This window comes from Dufourea novaeangliae, unplaced genomic scaffold (assembly GCF_001272555.1).
Source record: "Dufourea novaeangliae isolate 0120121106 unplaced genomic scaffold, ASM127255v1 scaffold8, whole genome shotgun sequence".
Classification (NCBI taxonomy): domain Eukaryota; kingdom Metazoa; phylum Arthropoda; class Insecta; order Hymenoptera; family Halictidae; genus Dufourea; species Dufourea novaeangliae.
Genome location: NW_015373923.1, coordinates 2427994 through 2448878, shown reverse-complemented (window position 1 = coordinate 2448878; position 20885 = coordinate 2427994). Strand labels below are relative to the sequence as shown.

Below are 20885 nucleotides of genomic sequence, written 5' to 3'. Positions count from 1 at the left end.
GTATATACGCGTCCGTGGCGGTAGCCTATAGGATATACGCGGAGGAAAAAGTACTGTTTTGCGACGGCTGCTGCATCGACGGACAGCCGGTGGCCGTGTGCGATCTTCCTCGTCGTCGTGCGCGCGCGCACACACGTCCGCCGTTCCTCGATTCATCGCGAATTTTTCACCTCAATGGAAAAAGAAGATCCCGATATGTAATACTGAGCCGGGTACGCTGAAAATTAATGCGATTCGAGGCTGGTACGCGTGGAATTCGATTGGGCGCCAGGCCGAGCGACCTGGTTTCTAACCTTTACGGTATATACACGGTAGTGCACGGAAATATGCAGTAAAACCGCGCCTGGTTTACATCAACGCCGCGCCGTTTAGGGACGCGTTCTCTGTCTCGGTTGGTCTCGTTGAAACGTCGAAACGGAACACCTCGGTTATACATGTCGCGTAAATGTATTATACCTTACACTAGAACTATGAGTGTTCAATGTATACTAAATTAAATGATAGAATATGGTAATATACATAATATATAGTACAATTTAGCACAGTATAGTACAACAAAATTAATAGTATATAAATTAAAAACCAAGAAAAATGTCATCGAAGCACTGTTGCAATTTTAGTATGTAATCGGAAAGTACTAAATGTGCAATCTGTTTATTTGACGGGTTTGGTAGATCTATGGTTGAATACGTTGTACGTGGTTGTGCACGCTTCATGGCCTCACCGATCGCGCCTGTTATAAAAGGGACCGATGCAATTGTAATTATTAAATGTCTCGGACGAACTTTCCTCTGCGTTATAATAGAATGGACCGATACCTCATTGAATAATACACTCGACAGCAGAAACGAACGTGTTCAATGTCCGTGTATCGAATGAAAAGTTGATTACGGGGACACAATTTGCTGCACTTTCAGACGGAAGTTTAATTAAAACGGCCGACCAGCCCCGATCGATTGATGGCTGGCGAACGGTTTAGGATGGAAAAGAAATTAATCGTACCATTAATTCCCGCGTGAAAAAGCCGCTAGCTTAAAAAATGCATTCGTGTTATGTACTCAGGTATTCAACTGGAATTTAAATGATCGACAAATCGGTGACTGTTTGACGGCAGAATTCCGAAACACTTGTAGGGGAATCTTAGTTAATTCACTGATTGACAGCAGTTGTAGGTACTCGAAAGCGATGCTGCTTCTAAAACCAGCCAATATTGTTCTAATCGGATCAGCGTAGTCTGTCGCGGATTGGACTCATCTCGCAAAGTTCCAGCGATGTTGCTCGCTGTGTAGGTTAAGTCGTAGACACGAGTGTTACCGATTTAGAGAAGCAGTAGGGGGCACAGAGGAGAGAGGGAGACTTCAGTCGTGTGCTCCTCCGACATTCCTAGATGGTGGCCCCGAGGCGCTAAACGGAGTACCGTCATCGCGAGGAAAGGCCCAGTGACCGATATTCCCCTTTCCATTCTTCCTGGTACACTCCTTCGCCCGGATCTCGCCGCGATACTGACGCGTACACGCGGCAACGACCCGTACCCGTGCATCGGCACAGCCGGAACCCGTGGAACCTTCGCCCTGGATTTCCGTCCGTACGAACGAGTCGCTTCTCTCTCTATCTATCTCGTGCAGCCGAGCACAGCTAATCAGGAGTCTTTGGAAGGGGGAATGAGCCGAGAACGATACAGGGTGGCCAAGAAAAAAAACACTCGAGAATTTTTGAAAATAAAATTGAAAGATTGTACCCCCTTTTTGAGTCGGTTCAATGGACTATCGTTTTCGGCTGTCGTTAGACTTCCAGTGTCCATGCAAGAATTTCTGTTTTCATGGATGATGAGTATTAACGCGATGACGTCACATCTGTACAATGTTCTTTTTTTCGTGGCTTCGATATTTATCCCGTTCGTTCCTCGATCGTCTCGATGATTTCGAGCATTTTTCAGGAATCTATTTTAAAAAAGGACACCGTGTATATACAAATTGTAAGGGACCTTAAATTATATCATTCTATTTAATCTTTTATGGCTTGCCGTTTCACGAATAGAGAACGAGCAGGACGTTACACAGTTACGAGAACGGAAAATCACTGTATTAATCGTGGTAGATTATATACAGATGGACAAAGTTACAAGTTTCTCACGAGCCATCGATAAAAACCGTGAAGGATAGAGGCCTACATATTTTCAGCATCTTGAGAGACACAGGCAACGCAATATGTAATAAGAGTCTGCAACCGTGTTCCGTCCTGTTCTCGTTAAAAAAGAGCGCCGTAACGATTCGTGTAACTGTGCAACACACAGGCGATAGCGGTACCTACGCATGGACGTTTATCGAATCGCCAAAGTTCATGAATGTATTGTATACGGTACGCACCTGCAACAGGAACGAATGGCAAGTTTCCAAGGTCCCTGGAATAATCCCTCTTCTGTAACTCTTAAAAGCTGTGACAGTGTCTTTGGACGACACCATCAAATGAAAAGATGTACAGCACCTGAAAAAAGTATTCAGACACGTCATGACATAGTACGTGAACTCAGTTTATGGAATCCCTGTTCATGAATCCTACGACGACACAGTCGAGCAGATTTAAAAAACGCACGAAGTTATTGCAACTACGGAATATCTATTACGTATCATCTAGGCACGGACCATCTAGGTAACTACATCTAACACCTTGCCACAGACAAGATGTATAAGGATAAACTTTATATTTTACAGGACTTCGTATTCCTTCATCTTTTAAACCAAAACATCACATATGTTTATTCTCGCCAAATCATATTAGGCACACGTAATATGAACGAAGCATACATTCCATTCGTATTAATAATACCCAGAATTCGTGCTGTATCGGTTACGTTGGTGCGTGACACGAAAATGGTAACGGGGGCTCTAGAACCCCAGAAAATCGAGATGCGAAAATACGTACATGTACATTGAATACAATGTCTATCCTAACATGTGCTTTGTCTGTGGCAGTGGTTAATCTATTTACGTTAAAACAGTATTAAGTTGCCCCTTTAACAGCACACTTCGGTATTCCGTGCAACAGTTGATACTTTTGGTACGATAGACAATATGTAGCAGTGTTCAACGACTTGGAAAATAATGTAGAAGTATTACCGCTCGTTACAGTTCGGAAGCTGTCTTACGAACAACTCGCCGATGTTCGTCGATTAAAACTAAGAACACACTTGAACATCAAAAGATTATATACCCAAATGATGTAATTGTAAGGAGTACCTGTACTTCCCTTGTAAGGAAATTTCTTCTATTATTGTTAGTCTTTGTTACCTTTGGTAATATGTTAAGAAGAATTTATGGTTTTATAGTTGAAATTAACGTATTCTTAATTTACGACTCAAGCACCAAAGACTTTTTCAAGTACACGTAATGACACTAATTATACGCGCGGTCTGCGCAAAATTGCTGTGCGCTTGCTTTCATTGCGCACATGCTTCCACGTAAGTGACAGACACTGGAGAACATAACCTCTTCAACAATCTACGAGTGATTGTCCGTTATTGCTCATTGTTAATGCTCTGTTAAATATATACTTGGAAATTTGATTAAACGGTAAAAATGGTATCTGTATTGAATACAGTCGACACTGGTCACGAGGACATGATCCACGACGCGGAGATGGATTATTATGGTTTGAGGTTAGCAACTTGTTCCAGTGACAATTCGGTAAAAATTTTTGATCTAAAAAACGGATCGCAAAGTTTAGTCGCCGATCTTAAAGGTCACGTTGGACCTGTGTGGCAAGTTGCCTGGGCGCATCCGAAATTTGGAAATCTCTTAGCATCCTGCAGTTACGATCGGTATGTTACAACTTATTTTTTTTTTTTAGTTTATCGATACCCGTCGATATCTTTACGTTTTTACGAACTACAATACAGTAAAGATTTTCTATTTCATTTTGAAGTTATCCTTCGTTATCTGTCGCAACAGGAAAGTAATTATTTGGAAGGAGCTGGGAGAATGGACTAAGATTTTTGAACATAGTGGTCATGATTCCTCTGTTAACTCAGTAGCTTGGGCATCACACGAGTTTGGACTGATCCTTGCATGCGGTAGTTCTGATGGTTCATTGTCTATTCTTACTAATAATGGCGATACATGGGATACTCAAAAAATTACAAATGCTCATACCATTGGATGCAATGCTGTGAGTTGGTGTCCTGCTATTGAACCCAGTTTTGATGCAACTGGAACTCAAAGGAATGGACCTGTAAAAAGATTAGCTACAGGAGGATGCGATAATTTAGTCAAAATTTGGAAAGAAGAAGGTGACAGGTGGATTGAAGAAGATAAGCTAGAAGCACATAGTGATTGGGTAAAATTTTTGTTGTGTTTTAAGTCATGCACCATAAACTTTACCATTCTACTGTAATAAACAAATTCTTTGTATTAATATTTAAATGTAGGTAAGAGACGTAGCATGGGCACCTGCTGTTGGACCTTCAAAGGCTGCCCTGGCTTCTTGTTCACAAGATCGTCGTGTAATCGTATGGACATCGAACGATTATTCCAGTTGGACACCAACTATCCTGAATGTCTTTGATGACGTTATTTGGAACGTCAGCTGGTCGTTAACTGGAGGTATTCTAGCAGTTAGTGGCGGAGATAATAAAGTATCCCTTTGGCGCGAAAACACAGAAGGGCAATGGACTTGCATTTCTGAGACAAATAAAGGCCAAGGGAACCTAAACAATACCGATCAGCGTGCACTATAATATCGGAGAATACATTTTTAGGATAATATTTTGTACCACCCAGCATTGTAAATTAAAACAGTTGTTCCATATTAATAGCCATCTTATTCCGTATGTTTCAACGTTCATTGCGTATCTGTACACAACGGATTACAATTTACAAGATAAAATTAAATCTCAGTACTTGACATTCGTAGTAAAAAGGAAATGATATCGTATGGTTTTTCGTTCTTTAACAATGCATGTTTCATAACCGATGAAACCTAGTTATAAAGATATACACATCTCTCGTCGATCGAAGTTCAAAATTGTTCGGAGAATTTACACGTAGAAATAAATTATTGCACATAGAGTTTGTCCCATGCTTAATCTTGCGTATACAACGACGCGGTAAAAACAATATCCCTCTTAATAGCTGTCGAAGCTTCCTCCATCTTTTCCTTTAGAACAGGATCACCGATAGTTACAGCAGCATTTTTTACATCCCTTAATGTTTCACTTAATTGTTGAATACATCGCACTATGATTCCCTCTTGTACGTCCGTTTTTTCCATTATTTCAGCGAATGACTTAGCTTGCGCCCAATCGTAAACCACTTCCACCAAGCCAACGTTCAACTGTTGTAGCGTCGATAATTGATAGTGCTCCTCTAAAGCTTCCAATTCTGCATATATCTGTTTTATTTTCTCGAAACCCTGAATTGAAAAGAATGACGCATATATAAATATAAATGTTAACTTAGATACTATCTTAAGTAATCATACCCATTTCAATTCTGGTGGAAGATTAGGCTCAACATTCGTTCGTTGTTGAAATACTAAAGTCGACAACAGTGCTGCTATTTCAGATGGCTGAAGTACTGTTAACACATTCTTAAGAATCAGTTCCGTGATTAGTAATTCGTTATTTCCCATTTGCAAGGCAACTCGACCTTTCAATGCAACTGAAAATAATTTTTCAAAAGTTACGTATTAATTACCTCTCTGTATTAATAAGCTTTATACTGAGACATTGTAGAATACCTCTTTCATCGTTGTCTATGTATCGTAATTCTTTCAGAAGATTAACAGCATTTGTGTACTCAGGATAAAGGCTCAAACCTTCATCACTGAGCTTCAGTTGAAGTTTTTTTCTTTTACTTTCTAATTCGCTTCGTTCAAATACAATCTCAAATTGTTCTTCAAAATTTGAGATTTCCGTGCATTTCATATCATAAACGGTTTTCTTTAACTGAAGCAAGTGTTTTATTTTCACGTCTGCGTCGTAATTCAATGACATTTCTGTATACGGTTGTAAAATAGAAGGATCGCGAGTAGCATTTAGGGATAGCGTCATTAATTCTTGCATAGCCGCTTGGTAAGTTGGACTAGGTGGTTCATCCCTAAAAATCATTTAAAATTACAAAATGAAGTATTAAGCAATGTTTTTAGAATGGAAGCTTCTGTCTGGCTTGTAACTTCGGAGAAATTAGAAAATATAGAAATGACGAGGATACAAATGTCCTACGTGTACCATTCCGGGATTAATCTTTCTCACCTGAATCTTGGGATTTGCCTCTTCTCCCAATTCGACAAGACCAAATTATAATCCACCTTAATCTGACGACTAGTTATCTCTAATATATTCCATGCAGGTATAGTCAACACTTCACCGGATGGAACTCCAACCGGCACAAACAATTCCTTCTTGGTTAAAGCGACAATATCATACCACTGTGGATTCTTGTGTTTCAGAACTTCCGATGGCTTGTCTTCCGAAGATTTCGATGCTTCCAAATTTGTAAGGACTAATATCCTATACTGCCTAATACTTTTACTATGAACGGTACTCAGAAGTAAACCTAATTTATTGTAATGATTTTCGAATGATATAAGCAAAACCCTGCCAGGTACTAGTTTCTTCACTGCATCCTTCTGTGTATCATATACCAACGGTTTCAAATACTTTAGATACTCTAAATAATCAATGGCAACCTTATAGAAGTCGGTGAGCTTCTTCTGTAATTCGGTCAAAGGCGGTAACTTCGTCATTTCATCTTCCACTTTTTGCAACTCGTCCTTGTAACTATTCAGCTTCACAGCCAATGGGGATTCTTTGAAGGATCTACGCATCATTGCTTCTACCGACACTGACTCGTTGACTCGTCTCAGATTTAACACCATCGAATATGTCACTTTGAATTTAGATTCTAAGTTTTGGGCTTGGCCACACATCATAGTGGTCAACTCCTTAAAATGTGGCACCGCTGTTCTACACAGGACTATAACCATTCCTGCCGTGTCGTGACCTCTACGACCAGCACGTCCAGCCATTTGTATGTACTCGGTAGGATGAAGTATCCGGAAAGTGCTGCCGTCGAACTTTGTAACGGAATCGAAAACCACCGTACGCGCTGGCATATTTACACCCATTGCGAACGTTTCTGTTGCAAACAATAACTGCAATAGAATTTACAAAAAAACGGTACAGGGCAAACTATGATGAAACGGTATAGGGCAATTGTTAATTGTTCTAAATAGAACACATTTTTATATTTGATAGTTTGTTCATTATTAATCTTAAAGTGCAAAAATACCTTTACAATTCCACTTTGAAATAACATTTCCACTATTTCCTTCAAAATTGGTAGTATACCACTGTGGTGAATGCCAATACCATTTTGCAACAGTTCCTGCATCATCAGAACTTGTGGTAATTGCCTATCGCTACCCTTCAAATGCTTGATATTGTTTTGAAAAAACGTCCTAATAGTATACTTTTCACTTTCGGTTGTAAGGTCAACGTTTCTCAGCAAAATAGCGCTCATGTCGCAACGTTTCCGTGACAACATGAAGACCACCACTGGCAACATATTCTGTAACACGAAAATTCAGCTGAGGGTTACGAATACATTATAATTAATCGTTAAATGAATACAATTCGATTGTACTTTGCTCTTGAGATGACCTATAAAAGCGTTCCACAAGACCTGTTCCTGCTTTGGAGTCATTCGACGATTCATTGGTTTTTTCATATCTTTACCATTTTTTGGATCTTTTGCATTCGATGCCTTGAACCACCTGTGTGTGTGTGTGTACGAGAAGTATGTATACATGTTTCGTGACAGCGTACATAATTGAAAATGAAAGGCAGCAATTATTACCCATCTAGCAAAAATTGACCACTTTCGTCCAACACCAAAAATTTGTCGTTCCTAGTTTTACCATCGGTTCCGGTATATAGATAATGCTGAAGTGGTACTGGTCTCTTTAATGTGCTTATCACATACGTCTTCTTTTTCTTCGTACGACCAACCCAATCGGCGAATACTAATGGATTTGGTACAGTTGCAGACAACATTACTATATTAACCGTTTTTGGTAAAAGAATGACGCTTTCTTCCCAAACATGACCACGCTGAAACGAGAAACCAATGAGACAACGAACTTTCAATCGTAAACAAACGAAACTTGTACCGACGCTTCACTCACATCGTCATTATTAATATAGTGCACCTCGTCAAATATAACAAATTCTAAATCTCTTAAAACTTCAGATGCGCAATACAACATTGATTGTAAAATTTCGGTGGTCATAATGAGACAAGAAGCATTCGAATTAATCTGTAACTCTCCTGTTAACAAACCAACACTATCGAATTTTCTTTTAAAATCTCTGTATTTCTGGTTCGACAGTGCTTTAATAGGAGATGTATAAATAACCCTGAAAGACGATTATAATCGATACAATTAGTGCCGTTTAAGTATAAACCGTTAAGATTGTTGAATGTACCTTGTCATGTGTTTCTGACTTAAAGCAATCGCATATTCCGCTACTGTCGTCTTGCCAGCCGACGTATGAGCGGCGACAAATACATTGCAATTTTCTTCTAACTTCAGAATCGCTTGTTTTTGAAAGGTGTCCAATTCGTATGGAAAACTCATTGCTGGTTCAGGTATACGTTTTTCGAAATCAGCTATAGGAACAGACACATCTAGCTGTTCTGCCCATTGTGTCTTTGTAGTCGTCTGGGGTTTCTCTGAGATTTTCAAAATGGGAACATTCGATTCGTCTATTAATGGAACAATATCATCAAATGATGGTTCCTGCACATCTGAAGGCTTCTTAGTCTCCTTCTCCTTTGGTTCCTTCGATTCAGGTAACCATAAGCCTAGAACATTTCGCTCTTCATGTACAATAGACATTAAATTAATCTTATCTGCTATCTTTTCTACTTCATTTTTTCTTGATTCTAAAACTTGCTCCTCTTGAGTAGCTGTGTCTTTTGGAGTGCAATTATCACTTTTGAATTCCACACCGGCACTAAACCCTTTTGCTAAGGTCCTTAAATTATTTTCAAAGTCAATCTCTTCCATTGAAGGATCATCTACCATTTCAGGTTCATCAAATCCACCAGGAAAGAATGGAATATTGCTAGTATTACCTGTACAAAATTTCTTTATTCAACTCAATGAATTACTTTAATTTGCTAGAAGTTGATTATATTTTGTAACAGATTATCTTCTATAGTTATTACCTCTGAGACTTTCCATAGCAGGCCCTGGTGCACGATTCATAGACATGGAGTTTCTTGCTGTTTTTCCAACTGATTGTAAAGGAACCTCGTGTATTTCCCCAAGTTTTCCATTGATAGGATCACGGTCAAATTTTAAAGTAGTTCCAAGTGGTGCTAGGTCAAAGTCCAAGAGGGACAAAATATTGGGTTTCCTTGGCCAATAACATTGTGCATTATCAAGTTTATATATTGGGAGATTATCCAAACACACAATATATTCCCTTAATTCAGTCTTTATATCAGGCCAAATTGGTGGCAATTCAAATGGAAACTAAGGAGCATAAACATTATATACATTAATACTGATATACCCATATTCAGAAACTAAATTACAAAAATATTTTACCGACATAGTTAACTTAAAAAGTATAATAAATAAGAGCTACCTCCGTATTTATGTTATCCGTTACATCCATTTTATCGAAGAATGTTATATTTGTGACTTAAACAGGTAACCTCCTCAATTGTTCAATATGTTTCAGTTCGTTCTTCAACCATGTATAAACAATGTACACAAGAAATATTAATAAATACTGAGCGTCAGTCTTAAAACTGAAAAATGCACTATAAAACGGAATATTATTTATACATGCAAAACCGACTTGTATTTTAAACGTTTCCTTTGCATTTCAGATACAACGATCGTTGATGCTAATTAAATTTGACTATAATCCTAATATGATGATTTAAAAAATATTACTTTTAAATATATTTCATGAATCACGGAATCAATGTGTACTTTTTATTGCACAATTAAATGAAGCACTAACATTAAGGTTATATTTGTAAACATTCTAATTGCGTTGGCAGCATAACCATCATTCTACCAATATAAGAATCAAATTTGTTACTAATTCCCAAGCATGAATAAGATCTGACATTGAGAGTATAAAAACTACAAAAAATATAAATCATCTATATAAATATTTGACTTATAAAAAAAATAATATTTTATGGGGGGGGGGCAGATTGTTTATTAGTTTATTGTATACCTTTGTGTACTGAATCGTCATTCGAAAAGTACATACAATGAATTACGATAACAATTAAATTCGTGATCGGTCAAACTATTAATTTACGTGTAATAACTAGAGATGGCGTGCAAAATCACTAACGGTGATTTATCACAGTGATCGCCGAATCACGATCACGATCGTGATTTAACTTCATTCACGACCGTGATTACGATTTTTTTATCTTGAGTGAATTTGCTCACTGCAATCGTAAGTCATTAATCTTTAAACAGAAAAACGTATTCAATATGATTTTACGATGAATTACATTACTGTGTTTGAAAAAATCAGTAGAAAAAACAAGAAATTCTAAACGAATGATTTGCTAGGTAACATGTAGATTATAATTTATAATCATTAATTTATTCATTATTCTTCATTGTTTCTAATTATTCTTTCACTTTATACGATATAACTCGAATTTTTGTTTTGATGTCGTTAATATAAAATATAAAATATACAGATTATGTGTCGCGTGTAAAGAACTGTTAGGTTTCTCCACCAAACAGAAACGATCACGAGAAATCACGAATCACTGTGAAAAATTACCGTGATTGAGAACGAACGTGATCGAATCACGAGTGATTCACAAGTAGCAGTTCACATCATCTCTAGTGAGAACGTGAGTTCACGGAGCCCCCGGTGGAGGCGCCATAGACCCTGCACGGTGAGAGCGTGGGGTCACGGAGCCCCCGGTGGAGGCGCTATAGACCCTGCACGGAGGCCCCGGTGGAGGCGCCATTGATTACGTGGGGAGACACCGTGGGGTCGCGGAGCCCCCGGTGGAGGCGCCATAGACCCTGCACGGTGAGAGCGTGGGGTCACGGAGCCCCGGTGAAGGCGCCATAGACGCTGCACGGAGGCCCCGGTGGAGGCGCCTTTGATCACGTGGGCTGAGAATGTGGGGTCACGGAGCCCCCGAAGCATGCTGAAAATACCCCGTGTGTGTGAGATGTATGATGTACAATTAGAATTTCAACGATTTATAAATAAAAGTACACACGGCTGAACTCAACGATAAATTTATCAATAAAATTATTTACAAAACTTAGGATCGATAAATTAAACATCAAAACTGAACATCTGAAATAATCAATAAATTATTAACAAACTTCAATATTCAAAATTAACGCGCAAAACTACAATCAAGTCCCGACATACATATTTATTTATCGTGTATATCTTATATGACGGATATTGTTTGGAATTTATACATATGTTTATGTTTATATATTTTAAATTTTATATTAAATATTTAAATAAATAGATAAATTTGTTTTTATTGTATTTTATTGTATTTTATTGTCTCTCAACGCAGAAACAACTTGTGAGTTGGGTATCAAGGTTAGGAAACTATAATTCAATACAAATAGGTATCGATACTTTTGTTTCGATACCGAGTAAGTATTGATAGCTTCATACAAAAGTAGTTACGAGTAAAAGTATCGATACCTTGGTGGTATCGATTTAACCCTGCAGAAGACTACGTTATGTACCATTGAATATGACGGCTTAAGAGAGAGCTCCAATTTCGTTTGTGATTCTCGGATTTCCAGGGTTCAATGAACACTGGAACAATATTACTTCACAAAAGCAGTTGTACTTTATTAGATTAAAAATATTTAGTATCTATAGATGCAACGGAGGAATTAATGCAACCAAACAAACGAATACAGTGAACATCATAAACAATCAGCTGTGTAGACGTACTTTGTGTCTGTAGTTCACAAGTGTCACCATCATGCTCACGATGCTACATTGTTACGTTTAGGCTGGTTTAGGCGTTTAGTTTTGCTTGGTTTCGCAGGTTATGGTTTACACGCTAAACTGTTAAGAACGAGTTAGAAGCACTTTCTTGACATTTGTGAAACCTTCAGGGGTTCGTTACCGAAATGGTATAAAAATGAGTATCCAGTTTTGAAGAAATCTGTCATATTCTGTTGAGATTTTATAATATAGCAATGCCCTCGTAATAGCTCTGTTTTCGGTACTAACGGTGAGTGTCGTAAGAAGCAGGGACCCCATCACAGTTCACTCACTAAAGAACATCAACAGTTGTTCTATTTATTACTGTATCTTCGTAAGAGTTTTATTAACAGAATTATCACGTATATTAATACGTAATCTTCGAGTCGTTACTCGGAAATTTACGAATGTGTATAATAAGGCTTTCGTCCTATTTCAGGGGTACAGAACCATGACAACCAGTGACGGGCGGCCAGAGTCGAGCAGAATGAGGAGGCCGATGCTCTCCTTGGAGCAACGATTCGAAATAGCTCAGCACCTAGAAAGCGGAGTGTCCACCAGAAGACTGGCCGCGGAATTCGACATTCATCCGACGACCGTTCGACGTATCCGTCGAACAGCGGATCTGGTCACCCAGTTTCTTGAGGAAGGATCCGGGCGTACCAAGCGACGGAATCTCCGTAAACCGGTGCACCAGGAGCTGGACAGCCGGCTGTACGCATGGATTCTAGAACGGAAATCGCGTCGCGAGTCGGTGACAGACACGATAATGACAGAGAAAGCGGTCGAACTGAACAAAGAGCTCGGCGGTTCTGTCGATTTCAAGGCGAGCAGAGGTTGGCTCTGGGGTTTCAAGAACCGTCATCGTATACGTTCGCATTCGTGGAATCAGAAAATAGACCTCAACACGGTTGCCGCGCGAGAATTCGCGGAGAGGTTCACGCGTCAGATAGAAGAGGAGGGTGTCGAGTACGAGAATATTTACAATATGAACGAGACTGGTCTCGTGTGGAAGGCGCTTCCTCTGAAGACAAAAGTGCAATGGGACGACCGACTGGTTAAAGTCGGGAAACCGAACAAGGACAGAGTGACGGTAGGTTTTTGTACGAACGCGACTGGCAGTCACAAGCATGCGCCGTTGTTTATACACCGATACGTGACACCGAGAGTCTTGAAAAATGGGAAGCACAAGCTGCCCGTGATCTATAAGGCCCACGAGCACGCCGCTATGGATCGTAATGTGTTCACCGATTGGTATGAGAATCACTTCAAACCGGACGTGATGAGGTACCAGTTACAACACGGGACATGCGGTAAAGTTATGTTAGTTCTGGACAATTCCAGGGGCTACACCGCCGAGATACTCGAACAGTTCAAGAACGACGAGAGATTCGAGATGGTGTTGTTGCCTCCCAATACCGGTCATCTGATTCAGCCCATAGACACACTCATCTCGAAGACGAGAGAGTCGTATCACTACAAGATGTCGAATCGCGTGACGAATTTTAGTGAGCAGTCCGAGGACTTCTGTGCCAATTACGATCTCAGGGACTGTATTAATTTGATAGCCGAGGCCTGGTCTGAGATTAGTGTTTCTGATATAACAGACGCGTGGAGAATTCTCGTCAAAGGTGTTCCTGACCCGACGAAGATGGAAAAGTTGGATGATTTTTTTCAGTTTAACCAACACGTGACCGTGGACTCAACCAACAGCGGGGAACAGGATTCGAGGAGCGAGGCCGTAGAGTTCCTCTCGGGCAGGCCGACCACTGAAAGCAATTCAAGAAATAGTAAAGTAATGTCTTTCTCGAATGCGGAAATTAACGAGGAGAAAATTAGCAGGGCTTTCGAAACGTTGATGCTTTGGTCGAAGAAAGAATCGGAAATGATCGAGTTCAATATAGAATGTTTGAAGAATTATTATTACGAACAGACGTGACGTGACAGAACCGATAGCCCAAGAATGATTGTATGAATGCGTAAGAATGTTACACATTACGAATGTGTTTTGTAAACTATTCAGTCGTAGAGAAAAATATTTTAAATAAAAATGATTTGTTACTTATTAACATTGTTGTAATGTTTTTGCAAAATTATATGCTTTCCTCCAAAAAGAAAATCAAAATTTTACTTTCAAAAGCAAGTCCCTCTTCATTGCAATATTAAAGCTTCGCTTTCATTTATTGTATCCTTATACATAGCTCGAGTATATTAATAATCTATATTTATATTCATATTTATATAATAGTATGTATATTCTCGTCACATGTAGGCGTGTAACTTTCCATGTCTCTCTTTGTACGTGTTTCTCCGAGTTTACAACAGTCGTGTGTGTGTGTGTGTGCGTGTGTGTGTATGTATGTATGTATGTGTGTTGTTTGCTTTGGGTCTGACTTCACCGTGTGTGCGTATCTGTTCTATGCGTGTCTATTTATATATATACGTATATACAATGTTCATCGCTCTTAAATATTTCAATATAACATCGTCAACCAATAATTTATTTTGCTTAAGCTACACTTACGGGGGTTCGCCATATCATCCCCCTTTTTTCTCCCCATCCTTAAGTATCATGCACACTGTCGCATATCGCATTCGAGATTCTTACTTAGCCTCTCCCACGCAATCGTTCGCTCAATCATTCTCACTTTCGCACAAACACGCGTTCCCCACATCTTCGTCACTTTTCTCTTTCTCTCTCTCTAATTAGTTAACACGAAATCTCACTCGTTAAACAGTTTCCGAAGACTAAGGACACCCAAAGCGGATCACAGTCTGTCTCTGCACTCGTCGAATCTTAGCCAAACTCCCGGAAAGGAAATCGGAATAAATACGGATTAAAAAAGGGCACATAAACGTCTCTGTTTCGTCACGACGAATCCCTTGATTCTGGTTCAATTTAACTGATCCTTAAACCCTTATGATGCCTTGTAACTTTGAGGCTACGTTTCCTATACATAAACATTTTTTAAGCCTACCACCGTTTCCGTATTAATAAAATTACTTTCGTTATAAGAAAAACACTTGCAACAAATTCTTTCTTTCAGTTTATCGTCTGTGTGTAACGGTATTGTCCATATCTGAATCGAAGTTAGATTACAGAGAGTTAAATGCACACGTGTGTGACAATGTTTTTTTGTCCGACAGGACATTGGCAGTGAACTGTTTTCATTCGGATTGAAAATGGAAGTTACATATACACGGCAACGATGATTTAGGTTGGTCACAGGATAGGGACTCTCATTGGTCCATTTTCAGTTCAACAAGAATTCCAGCAACGGGCTTTGAAAGTCATCGAGACGAAATCTTGGTCCGAATGAACTTAGGATTCGATAAGCTCCAGTGTTCGACGAAAGATTCTTAGAGGGACTTTGCTTATTTAACCTTATGTTAACCCTTTCCCGACTGTGTCCCGTAAAAAGTCTTTAAAATCGGACAATGTCCGAGTGTACTTCAAAAAATTAGTTATCTTTCAGCTATTGAATGTCGTAACACGTTTCTGAGCAGTCGCCGTTATTCATCGTCAAAATGGTAATAATATATGTGTGTGTAATTAGTGGAAACTAGCGGTGGTTCTACGTGGTGATCTGTAAATAGATTCTGAGATAGCTTGCATTATCCTTTACAACTAGTATCGCTCTACGAATACGAAAGATTGCGTTGAAAGGGTTAAAAATACGTGTGGATAGTAGTATTGTACCTGTACTCCGAGTGAAGTTTATATATCTAATTTACGATGGAAATGGAATCGTATTGAACACTGGAGAATTCTGCTCCTGAAACCTATTCACTATCGTTTAAAAATATGTACATACAAAGACATCGAGCAATTCGAGGCTCTTGAATTTAAGAAGAAAACGAAAGAAAGAACAATTTCACTGGACGCAATTTCGTGGCATTTTCGATCGATGCGATCGCGTCATTTTCTTAAACGATAATTCCACAGTTCATATATGTATGTCTTACGAGAAAAAGCGACGTTAAGGATTGTCTGGATAAACGAACACCGGATTATCGTTCGACTTCCATTTAAAACGTGATTGAAAGATTTTTTTTTTCTTCTCGAAATACTAGTTAGTTGATTATATTATCGCTTGTTATACGTTGGAATAATTGTGTCTAAATATAATGATAGCATGTATAATCGTAGGTATGTAAATTTTGCGCGAGTTTAATATTTTCAAGACGTTAACGTCGACTTCAGGATGGTTACACCTTTTGTCGTTCAAACCTCTTTTTGTATATCGTTACACATGTAGTATCGTCGAACAGAGTGATTAACGAGGGAAGCAGAATCAATGAAGATTAGAATGAATAAATTGGTCGTTTTTGGTATTCAGGATGCCCCAACAAGTGTCTTGCACGTATGTACTTGTTTAAACAAAATTCCATAATCACCCTTCCATCGAACGATACGAAATGATATGACGGAGTGTTTTTTGACACCGTTACGGTCAGTAAGTATTAAAAACATTTATCGATTAATTCAGCGATTATTGCGTTTTCAAGGTTGCCGCATGTACACCTACAAAAATCGTATAAAAACCATTGAGACGATCGCTCGTTTAAAAAAAAAAGAAAAGGCAACGACGTTCACGGAGAAAAATGGTAATAGAAAACTTTCAACAGTTTATCAACGGTTTAAAATTGTAAAATGGCAGTTATTTTATCGGTCGGTTCATTCGCTAATCTACTCTCCGCGGCTGCAGCAGTTAGGTATTTGTCATTCCGACGGTTTCCTCGAGCCTAAGCTAATTGAATAAATACTGGAAGAAAGAAGTGTTTTCTAAGCTAACGCTGTCTCGTCGCGACGATTACTGCCTCGCTGCTTGATAGGCCTTTTGCCGGTAAAAGCATTAATAACACACACCCTTGCCTCGCCGCGGCCTGATACGGAATTTCACTATAGGAAATATGACTACAAAGAATACGAAACGTAGAATATAGGATATTCAATACAGTAAAGTAAATATGGGACTAGTAACAATCGAGTAGAATGTAACTGTATGGAAATGAATACGAGTTAAAAGGTAGCAATATTACATATTGAGGTAACGACTCACGTATCAGGCCAGGTGGAAAGTGTTGCACCTAATGAGACGCCTAATAACTTTTTAACTAGCTTGCGATTGTATCACTGGAGCACCTCTGTGTAATACCGAAGCGGGCCGAGATTTACGGCCACCGGCAGCCGTTTGAAGATTCGCTGGTGGTTGTTGAAGTTGTTGCTGAGTTATCTGCTGAACTATGGCAGATTCTCTCTTCGGTATTTCCGGCGGCGACTGTAGCACATCCATGTATTCGCGAATCAAATTTGCTATTTGGTGTGCCTATAAATAAGTTTAAGGTTAGGAGCTGCCTGGGGTCACACACAACTTTGATAATAATTCGAATGAACGGGAGTGATTGTTTTTTGAAAAATTTTTTTTTCATTCAATTTTTCAAACTATACCGTGTATCGTTGTTTTTACCGAAATGTTTAATTTACCTGGGATGTCGTTAAAATGACTTTGCTCTGTTTCTTGTCAGTACCAGTGATAATCATCAAACAACTAACAGCTGGGCTATAACTGAGAATACTGCTATATTCGTAGGTACACAGGGCGTTTCTGGAACGGTGTTCCAGAAGATGAAGACCTTGTTGATCAACGGCCAACCAAAGAACGCGTGGCCAGTTCGAGGTGAACGATTGCATCACGTCGAATACCGTGGCCCTATGCAACGGCCACGATTGAATTAAGTTTAAGAATGCTTTCTTCGCCTCTGGCGGCGTCATTCCCCTTAGGGATTGGTGGTGTTGGAGAACACCTTCTATGCACAAGGCTGGCACCAGTCTTGGAGGTAGGCAGTGATTTGATATAGTACGGTAATCATGGTCCGATACGGCGTCCTCGCAATCACCGAGTTCCAGCTGAGATTGTAACGCTGACAGCATCATCTGAAAATACATCAGAGGCTCCAGCAACGCTACACTAAACTACAGAACATTGGAAAAAAGATAGAATTATTTACAGCTTCTTTCTCAGTGATAGGGAACCGATCGGCACGCAAATCGTGCAGTACTTGATGATAGAGCAACTCTTTCTCCACTGGATCATCAAGATTCATGTACTGATCGAGGAACAAATGTTTCTTAAATAGGAAGAAGTGGTGTGCGTGTTTTCTTTGCTGGTTTTGTTGCGCATTCGCTGTTCTATAGCGTTCCCATTTAGACATCACGTCCGCGATATTCTCCTCCGGTATCAACGCCCTTTCGGTCGGTCCTAAGACCTCGTATATGGCATAACCTAAAAATTACAATCGAAGCGTATGTGATTTATTCAGGTGTCCTGATATAATCGAGACGTAATAACAATTCTCCTTAGGAAAATTACCCAGAGCAGTTTCTTCGAGACCAATTTTTGTTTTAATAATTTCCATCACATCCCTGGCTGTGGCTGATGGATGGAACTCCACAGCATGGTATTGTCCGTCCATGAAATGGAATCTCGCGTAAATAAGCCTGCGATTCATGGTGCACATGATCTCCTCCCTGCTCGGCGGCCACTGTCTTCTCCTCGTGCCCTGCGTTTTGTAAAGGCACTTTTCAGCGAATCGGGCGTACTTGCCTTCTTCGGTAACGTAATCGCTGGCACACCGTTTCAGGTGTGCGATCAGATACTTTCGTATGACTTTCTGAGGCGGCAGAATAACGGAACAGGCTAAAGAGAGCAACGCCCAATGCCTGAGATTCACCCGACTGTTGGGGTCTGGGTGATCGGTGGTCTGCTTGATTAACTGCAAGTACAGTTCGCCTAACAGATTCTCTTTTCTTATACAACGTTCCATCACAGTTTGTATAAGGTTCACGTGTTCGTCCTCCACCCTTCTAACAGTGTCACCGTTCTGTCCTAAACCGGCGTAGGTCAGTATCAAATGGAATACAGTGAGAGATATCTGCTCGTCCGGGTCGGGTAGTTTCGAAAGACTCTGAGGTAGTGTTTGCCTGCTGAATGCCCAATAGGCGTACGGGAATCCCTTGTAAGTCTCGCCGTGATCGGTGGCGCTACCGTGTTCCTGTCTAAGTTTCTCGATTCTGTGCTTGGACAGCCTCCTGAGAGTGTTTCTCAAGAAACCACCGCCAGAGTCTTGAGGTTTTCTCAGGATTTCAGCGTCGACGAGCGTTCGCCGACAATTGACTAAATTGTGATAAAGCCTAATGCGATCCTCATTAGTGATACACTTGAGCTTCTTAGTAGGAACCTCGTTCTCTGTGATCCAGCCCGACAACGCTGGACAGTAACTAACAATGAGACTACCGATCTCGTTCTTCTGCGCTGTCTCGAACACGAAACACTTGTGCGAACTGTCTGGATTGTGTCGAAGAAGGGACAGCGTGATGAAGCAGTCGCTTGGATCCAGCATAATACTTTCCACGTCTTGGTAACGATACTCCGACAAGACGAACTTGTCGTCCGGTTTGATCAGCATCAAACCGTCGCAATTAATACCCAGGATCAGTTGGTTACCATACGACCAGTATCCACGATAGGTCACGTTGAACATCGTTGTACCATATAACGGATACTGCATTACACAGGACAGATACAACACTTTGGCCGCAAGTTCCTTCCGGCCAGCGCCATATTGTCTGTGGGCCTGAGCTATTATCGGCACCCAGACGTCGTCGCCGCGAGCACGACTTATTCGATAAGGCAAAAAACTGTCCACCTCGCTATAGTAGTCCAGTCTATCGTTGTCTTTGGGATCGCCAAGCGCGACCTGCGCCTGTAAGCCGGCCAATTGGAGCGCGACTTTTTCGGATACAGGGAAATCGTCGCACTGGAAAGTTTAAAACGAAAGTGTGAGTCAATTCTCAGTCTACTTAGACTGAATGTACAAACTGTCATAAAATAATGAACTAATAAGCTACGCTAATTCGTTTCCACAATGGTCATAAAGTGTCTATTTTTTTTTATATAACTCCCATCTGCGCGCGTACCTTGACGACATTATAAACAGCCTGGGCGTAAAGCATGTTCACTTCCACAGGATCCTGGGAGATTTCTCGTGTGTTGCGGAACAGCCGACGCTTGAAAACGAATCGATTATCACCACTGCCCAGTGTAGCATTGTTGCTGCGTCGCAGCGTCGAAAACGTTGATTGTGCGGTATTTAATTTACACTGTTTCCTGACAGTCAAAAATGGGAAACAATTAGTAACTTACATGCATTTTGTAATGGTAACTCTATAAGAAACAACACCTACATTTCCCAAACCGCTATAACGTCGTACAAATAGTCATGAGCCCGCACGTGTTCCTCTCCGTCGGGTCTACTCTGATAAATCGCCCAACCTTCCAAGGATCGTAAACCTAATTTTTCACCTAACTTCGCAACCGCATCCGCAGCGGTATCGGTTGGATGAACATCAATGGCTTTGGTTCTTCCGTCCAGAAAGAAGAACCGGCACACTATCGTGCCAAGTCGCCTCATTGCAGCAATTTCTACCGTTGACGGTGGATGCTGTCTACACGAGACTTTTGTGTTCTTACAATTATCCACGCACCATTGAACGTATTGCCTTAGTTTCCCTTCTAGAGCCAAGTTCTTCTTCAGGAAAGAAACGAAATACTTGTAGAGCAGTTTACTGGGTTGGAAAGCGACGATTGCTAGACACAGCAGTAACCAGACACGCTCTGCCCATTCAGAGTTCGGATTGTTTGTCGCCTGACGCATGCACTGGACGAAAATCTCGTCCCTTAATTCTTCACGTTCTATACCGTAACCGATTATGCTCTGAATGGTGGAAATCTCTTGGTCCAGTTTCATCTCCCCTCTGATGTACTTGCAAAGATCCTGAAGATTTTGAATGTGAGAC

General features: G+C 40.2%; 4 protein-coding genes across 4 annotated transcripts in view; 2 read left to right on the top strand and 2 right to left on the bottom strand.

Moving 5' to 3' along the window:
* The first annotated feature begins 3439 nt into the window (after positions 1-3439).
* Positions 3440-4775, top strand: LOC107194659 (protein SEC13 homolog). Its single transcript, XM_015584310.1, has 3 exons — positions 3440-3817; positions 3948-4332; positions 4424-4775. The coding sequence occupies exons 1-3, from the start codon at positions 3576-3578 to the stop codon at positions 4730-4732; spliced, it is 936 nt and encodes a 311-aa protein (XP_015439796.1). The 5' UTR covers positions 3440-3575; the 3' UTR covers positions 4733-4775.
* A 276-nt stretch (positions 4776-5051) lies between these two features.
* LOC107194660 (helicase SKI2W) lies at positions 5052-9698 on the bottom strand. Its single transcript, XM_015584311.1, has 11 exons — positions 9653-9698; positions 9228-9537; positions 8483-9134; positions 8182-8413; positions 7854-8107; positions 7641-7770; positions 7287-7565; positions 6248-7149; positions 5734-6092; positions 5476-5654; positions 5052-5406 (listed from the first exon to the last, which is right to left on the bottom strand). Exons 1-11 carry the CDS (start codon positions 9680-9682, stop codon positions 5077-5079), a joined length of 3657 nt encoding a protein of 1218 aa, XP_015439797.1. The 5' UTR covers positions 9683-9698; the 3' UTR covers positions 5052-5076.
* Positions 9699-12512: 2814 nt separating this feature from the next.
* Positions 12513-13964, top strand: LOC107194554 (jerky protein homolog-like). The gene has a single exon (XM_015584195.1). The coding sequence runs from the start codon at positions 12513-12515 to the stop codon at positions 13962-13964; it is 1452 nt and encodes a 483-aa protein (XP_015439681.1).
* Positions 13965-17139: 3175 nt separating this feature from the next.
* Positions 17140-20885, bottom strand: part of LOC107195029 (myosin-I heavy chain) — a 37724-nt gene continuing 33978 nt past the window's right edge. The window contains exons 10-15 of the mRNA XM_015584785.1: positions 20274-20863; positions 20007-20196; positions 18400-19846; positions 18038-18312; positions 17514-17963; positions 17140-17355 (exon numbers count right to left, since the gene is read on the bottom strand). Coding sequence (XP_015440271.1) covers positions 17140-17355; positions 17514-17963; positions 18038-18312; positions 18400-19846; positions 20007-20196; positions 20274-20863 — 3168 coding nt within the window. The remainder of the gene's footprint in view (positions 17356-17513; positions 17964-18037; positions 18313-18399; positions 19847-20006; positions 20197-20273; positions 20864-20885) is intronic.

Excerpts from the sequence above, each read along its gene's own strand:
- LOC107194660 (XM_015584311.1), bottom strand. The coding sequence starts at position 9,682 with ATGGATGTAACGGATAACATAAATACGGAG. Across the intron at positions 9,538-9,652 it reads CGGATAACATAAATACGGAG|TTTCCATTTGAATTGCCACC; the intron begins GTAGCTCTTATT and ends TATGCTCCTTAG. Across the intron at positions 7,150-7,286 it reads TTCAAAGTGGAATTGTAAAG|TTATTGTTTGCAACAGAAAC; the intron begins GTATTTTTGCAC and ends ATTCTATTGCAG.
- LOC107194554 (XM_015584195.1), top strand. The coding sequence starts at position 12,513 with ATGAGGAGGCCGATGCTCTCCTTGGAGCAACGATTCGAAATAGCTCAG.
- LOC107194659 (XM_015584310.1), top strand. The coding sequence starts at position 3,576 with ATGGTATCTGTATTGAATACAGTCGACACTGGTCACGAGGACATGATC. Across the intron at positions 3,818-3,947 it reads GCATCCTGCAGTTACGATCG|GAAAGTAATTATTTGGAAGG; the intron begins GTATGTTACAAC and ends CTGTCGCAACAG. Across the intron at positions 4,333-4,423 it reads TAGAAGCACATAGTGATTGG|GTAAGAGACGTAGCATGGGC; the intron begins GTAAAATTTTTG and ends ATTTAAATGTAG.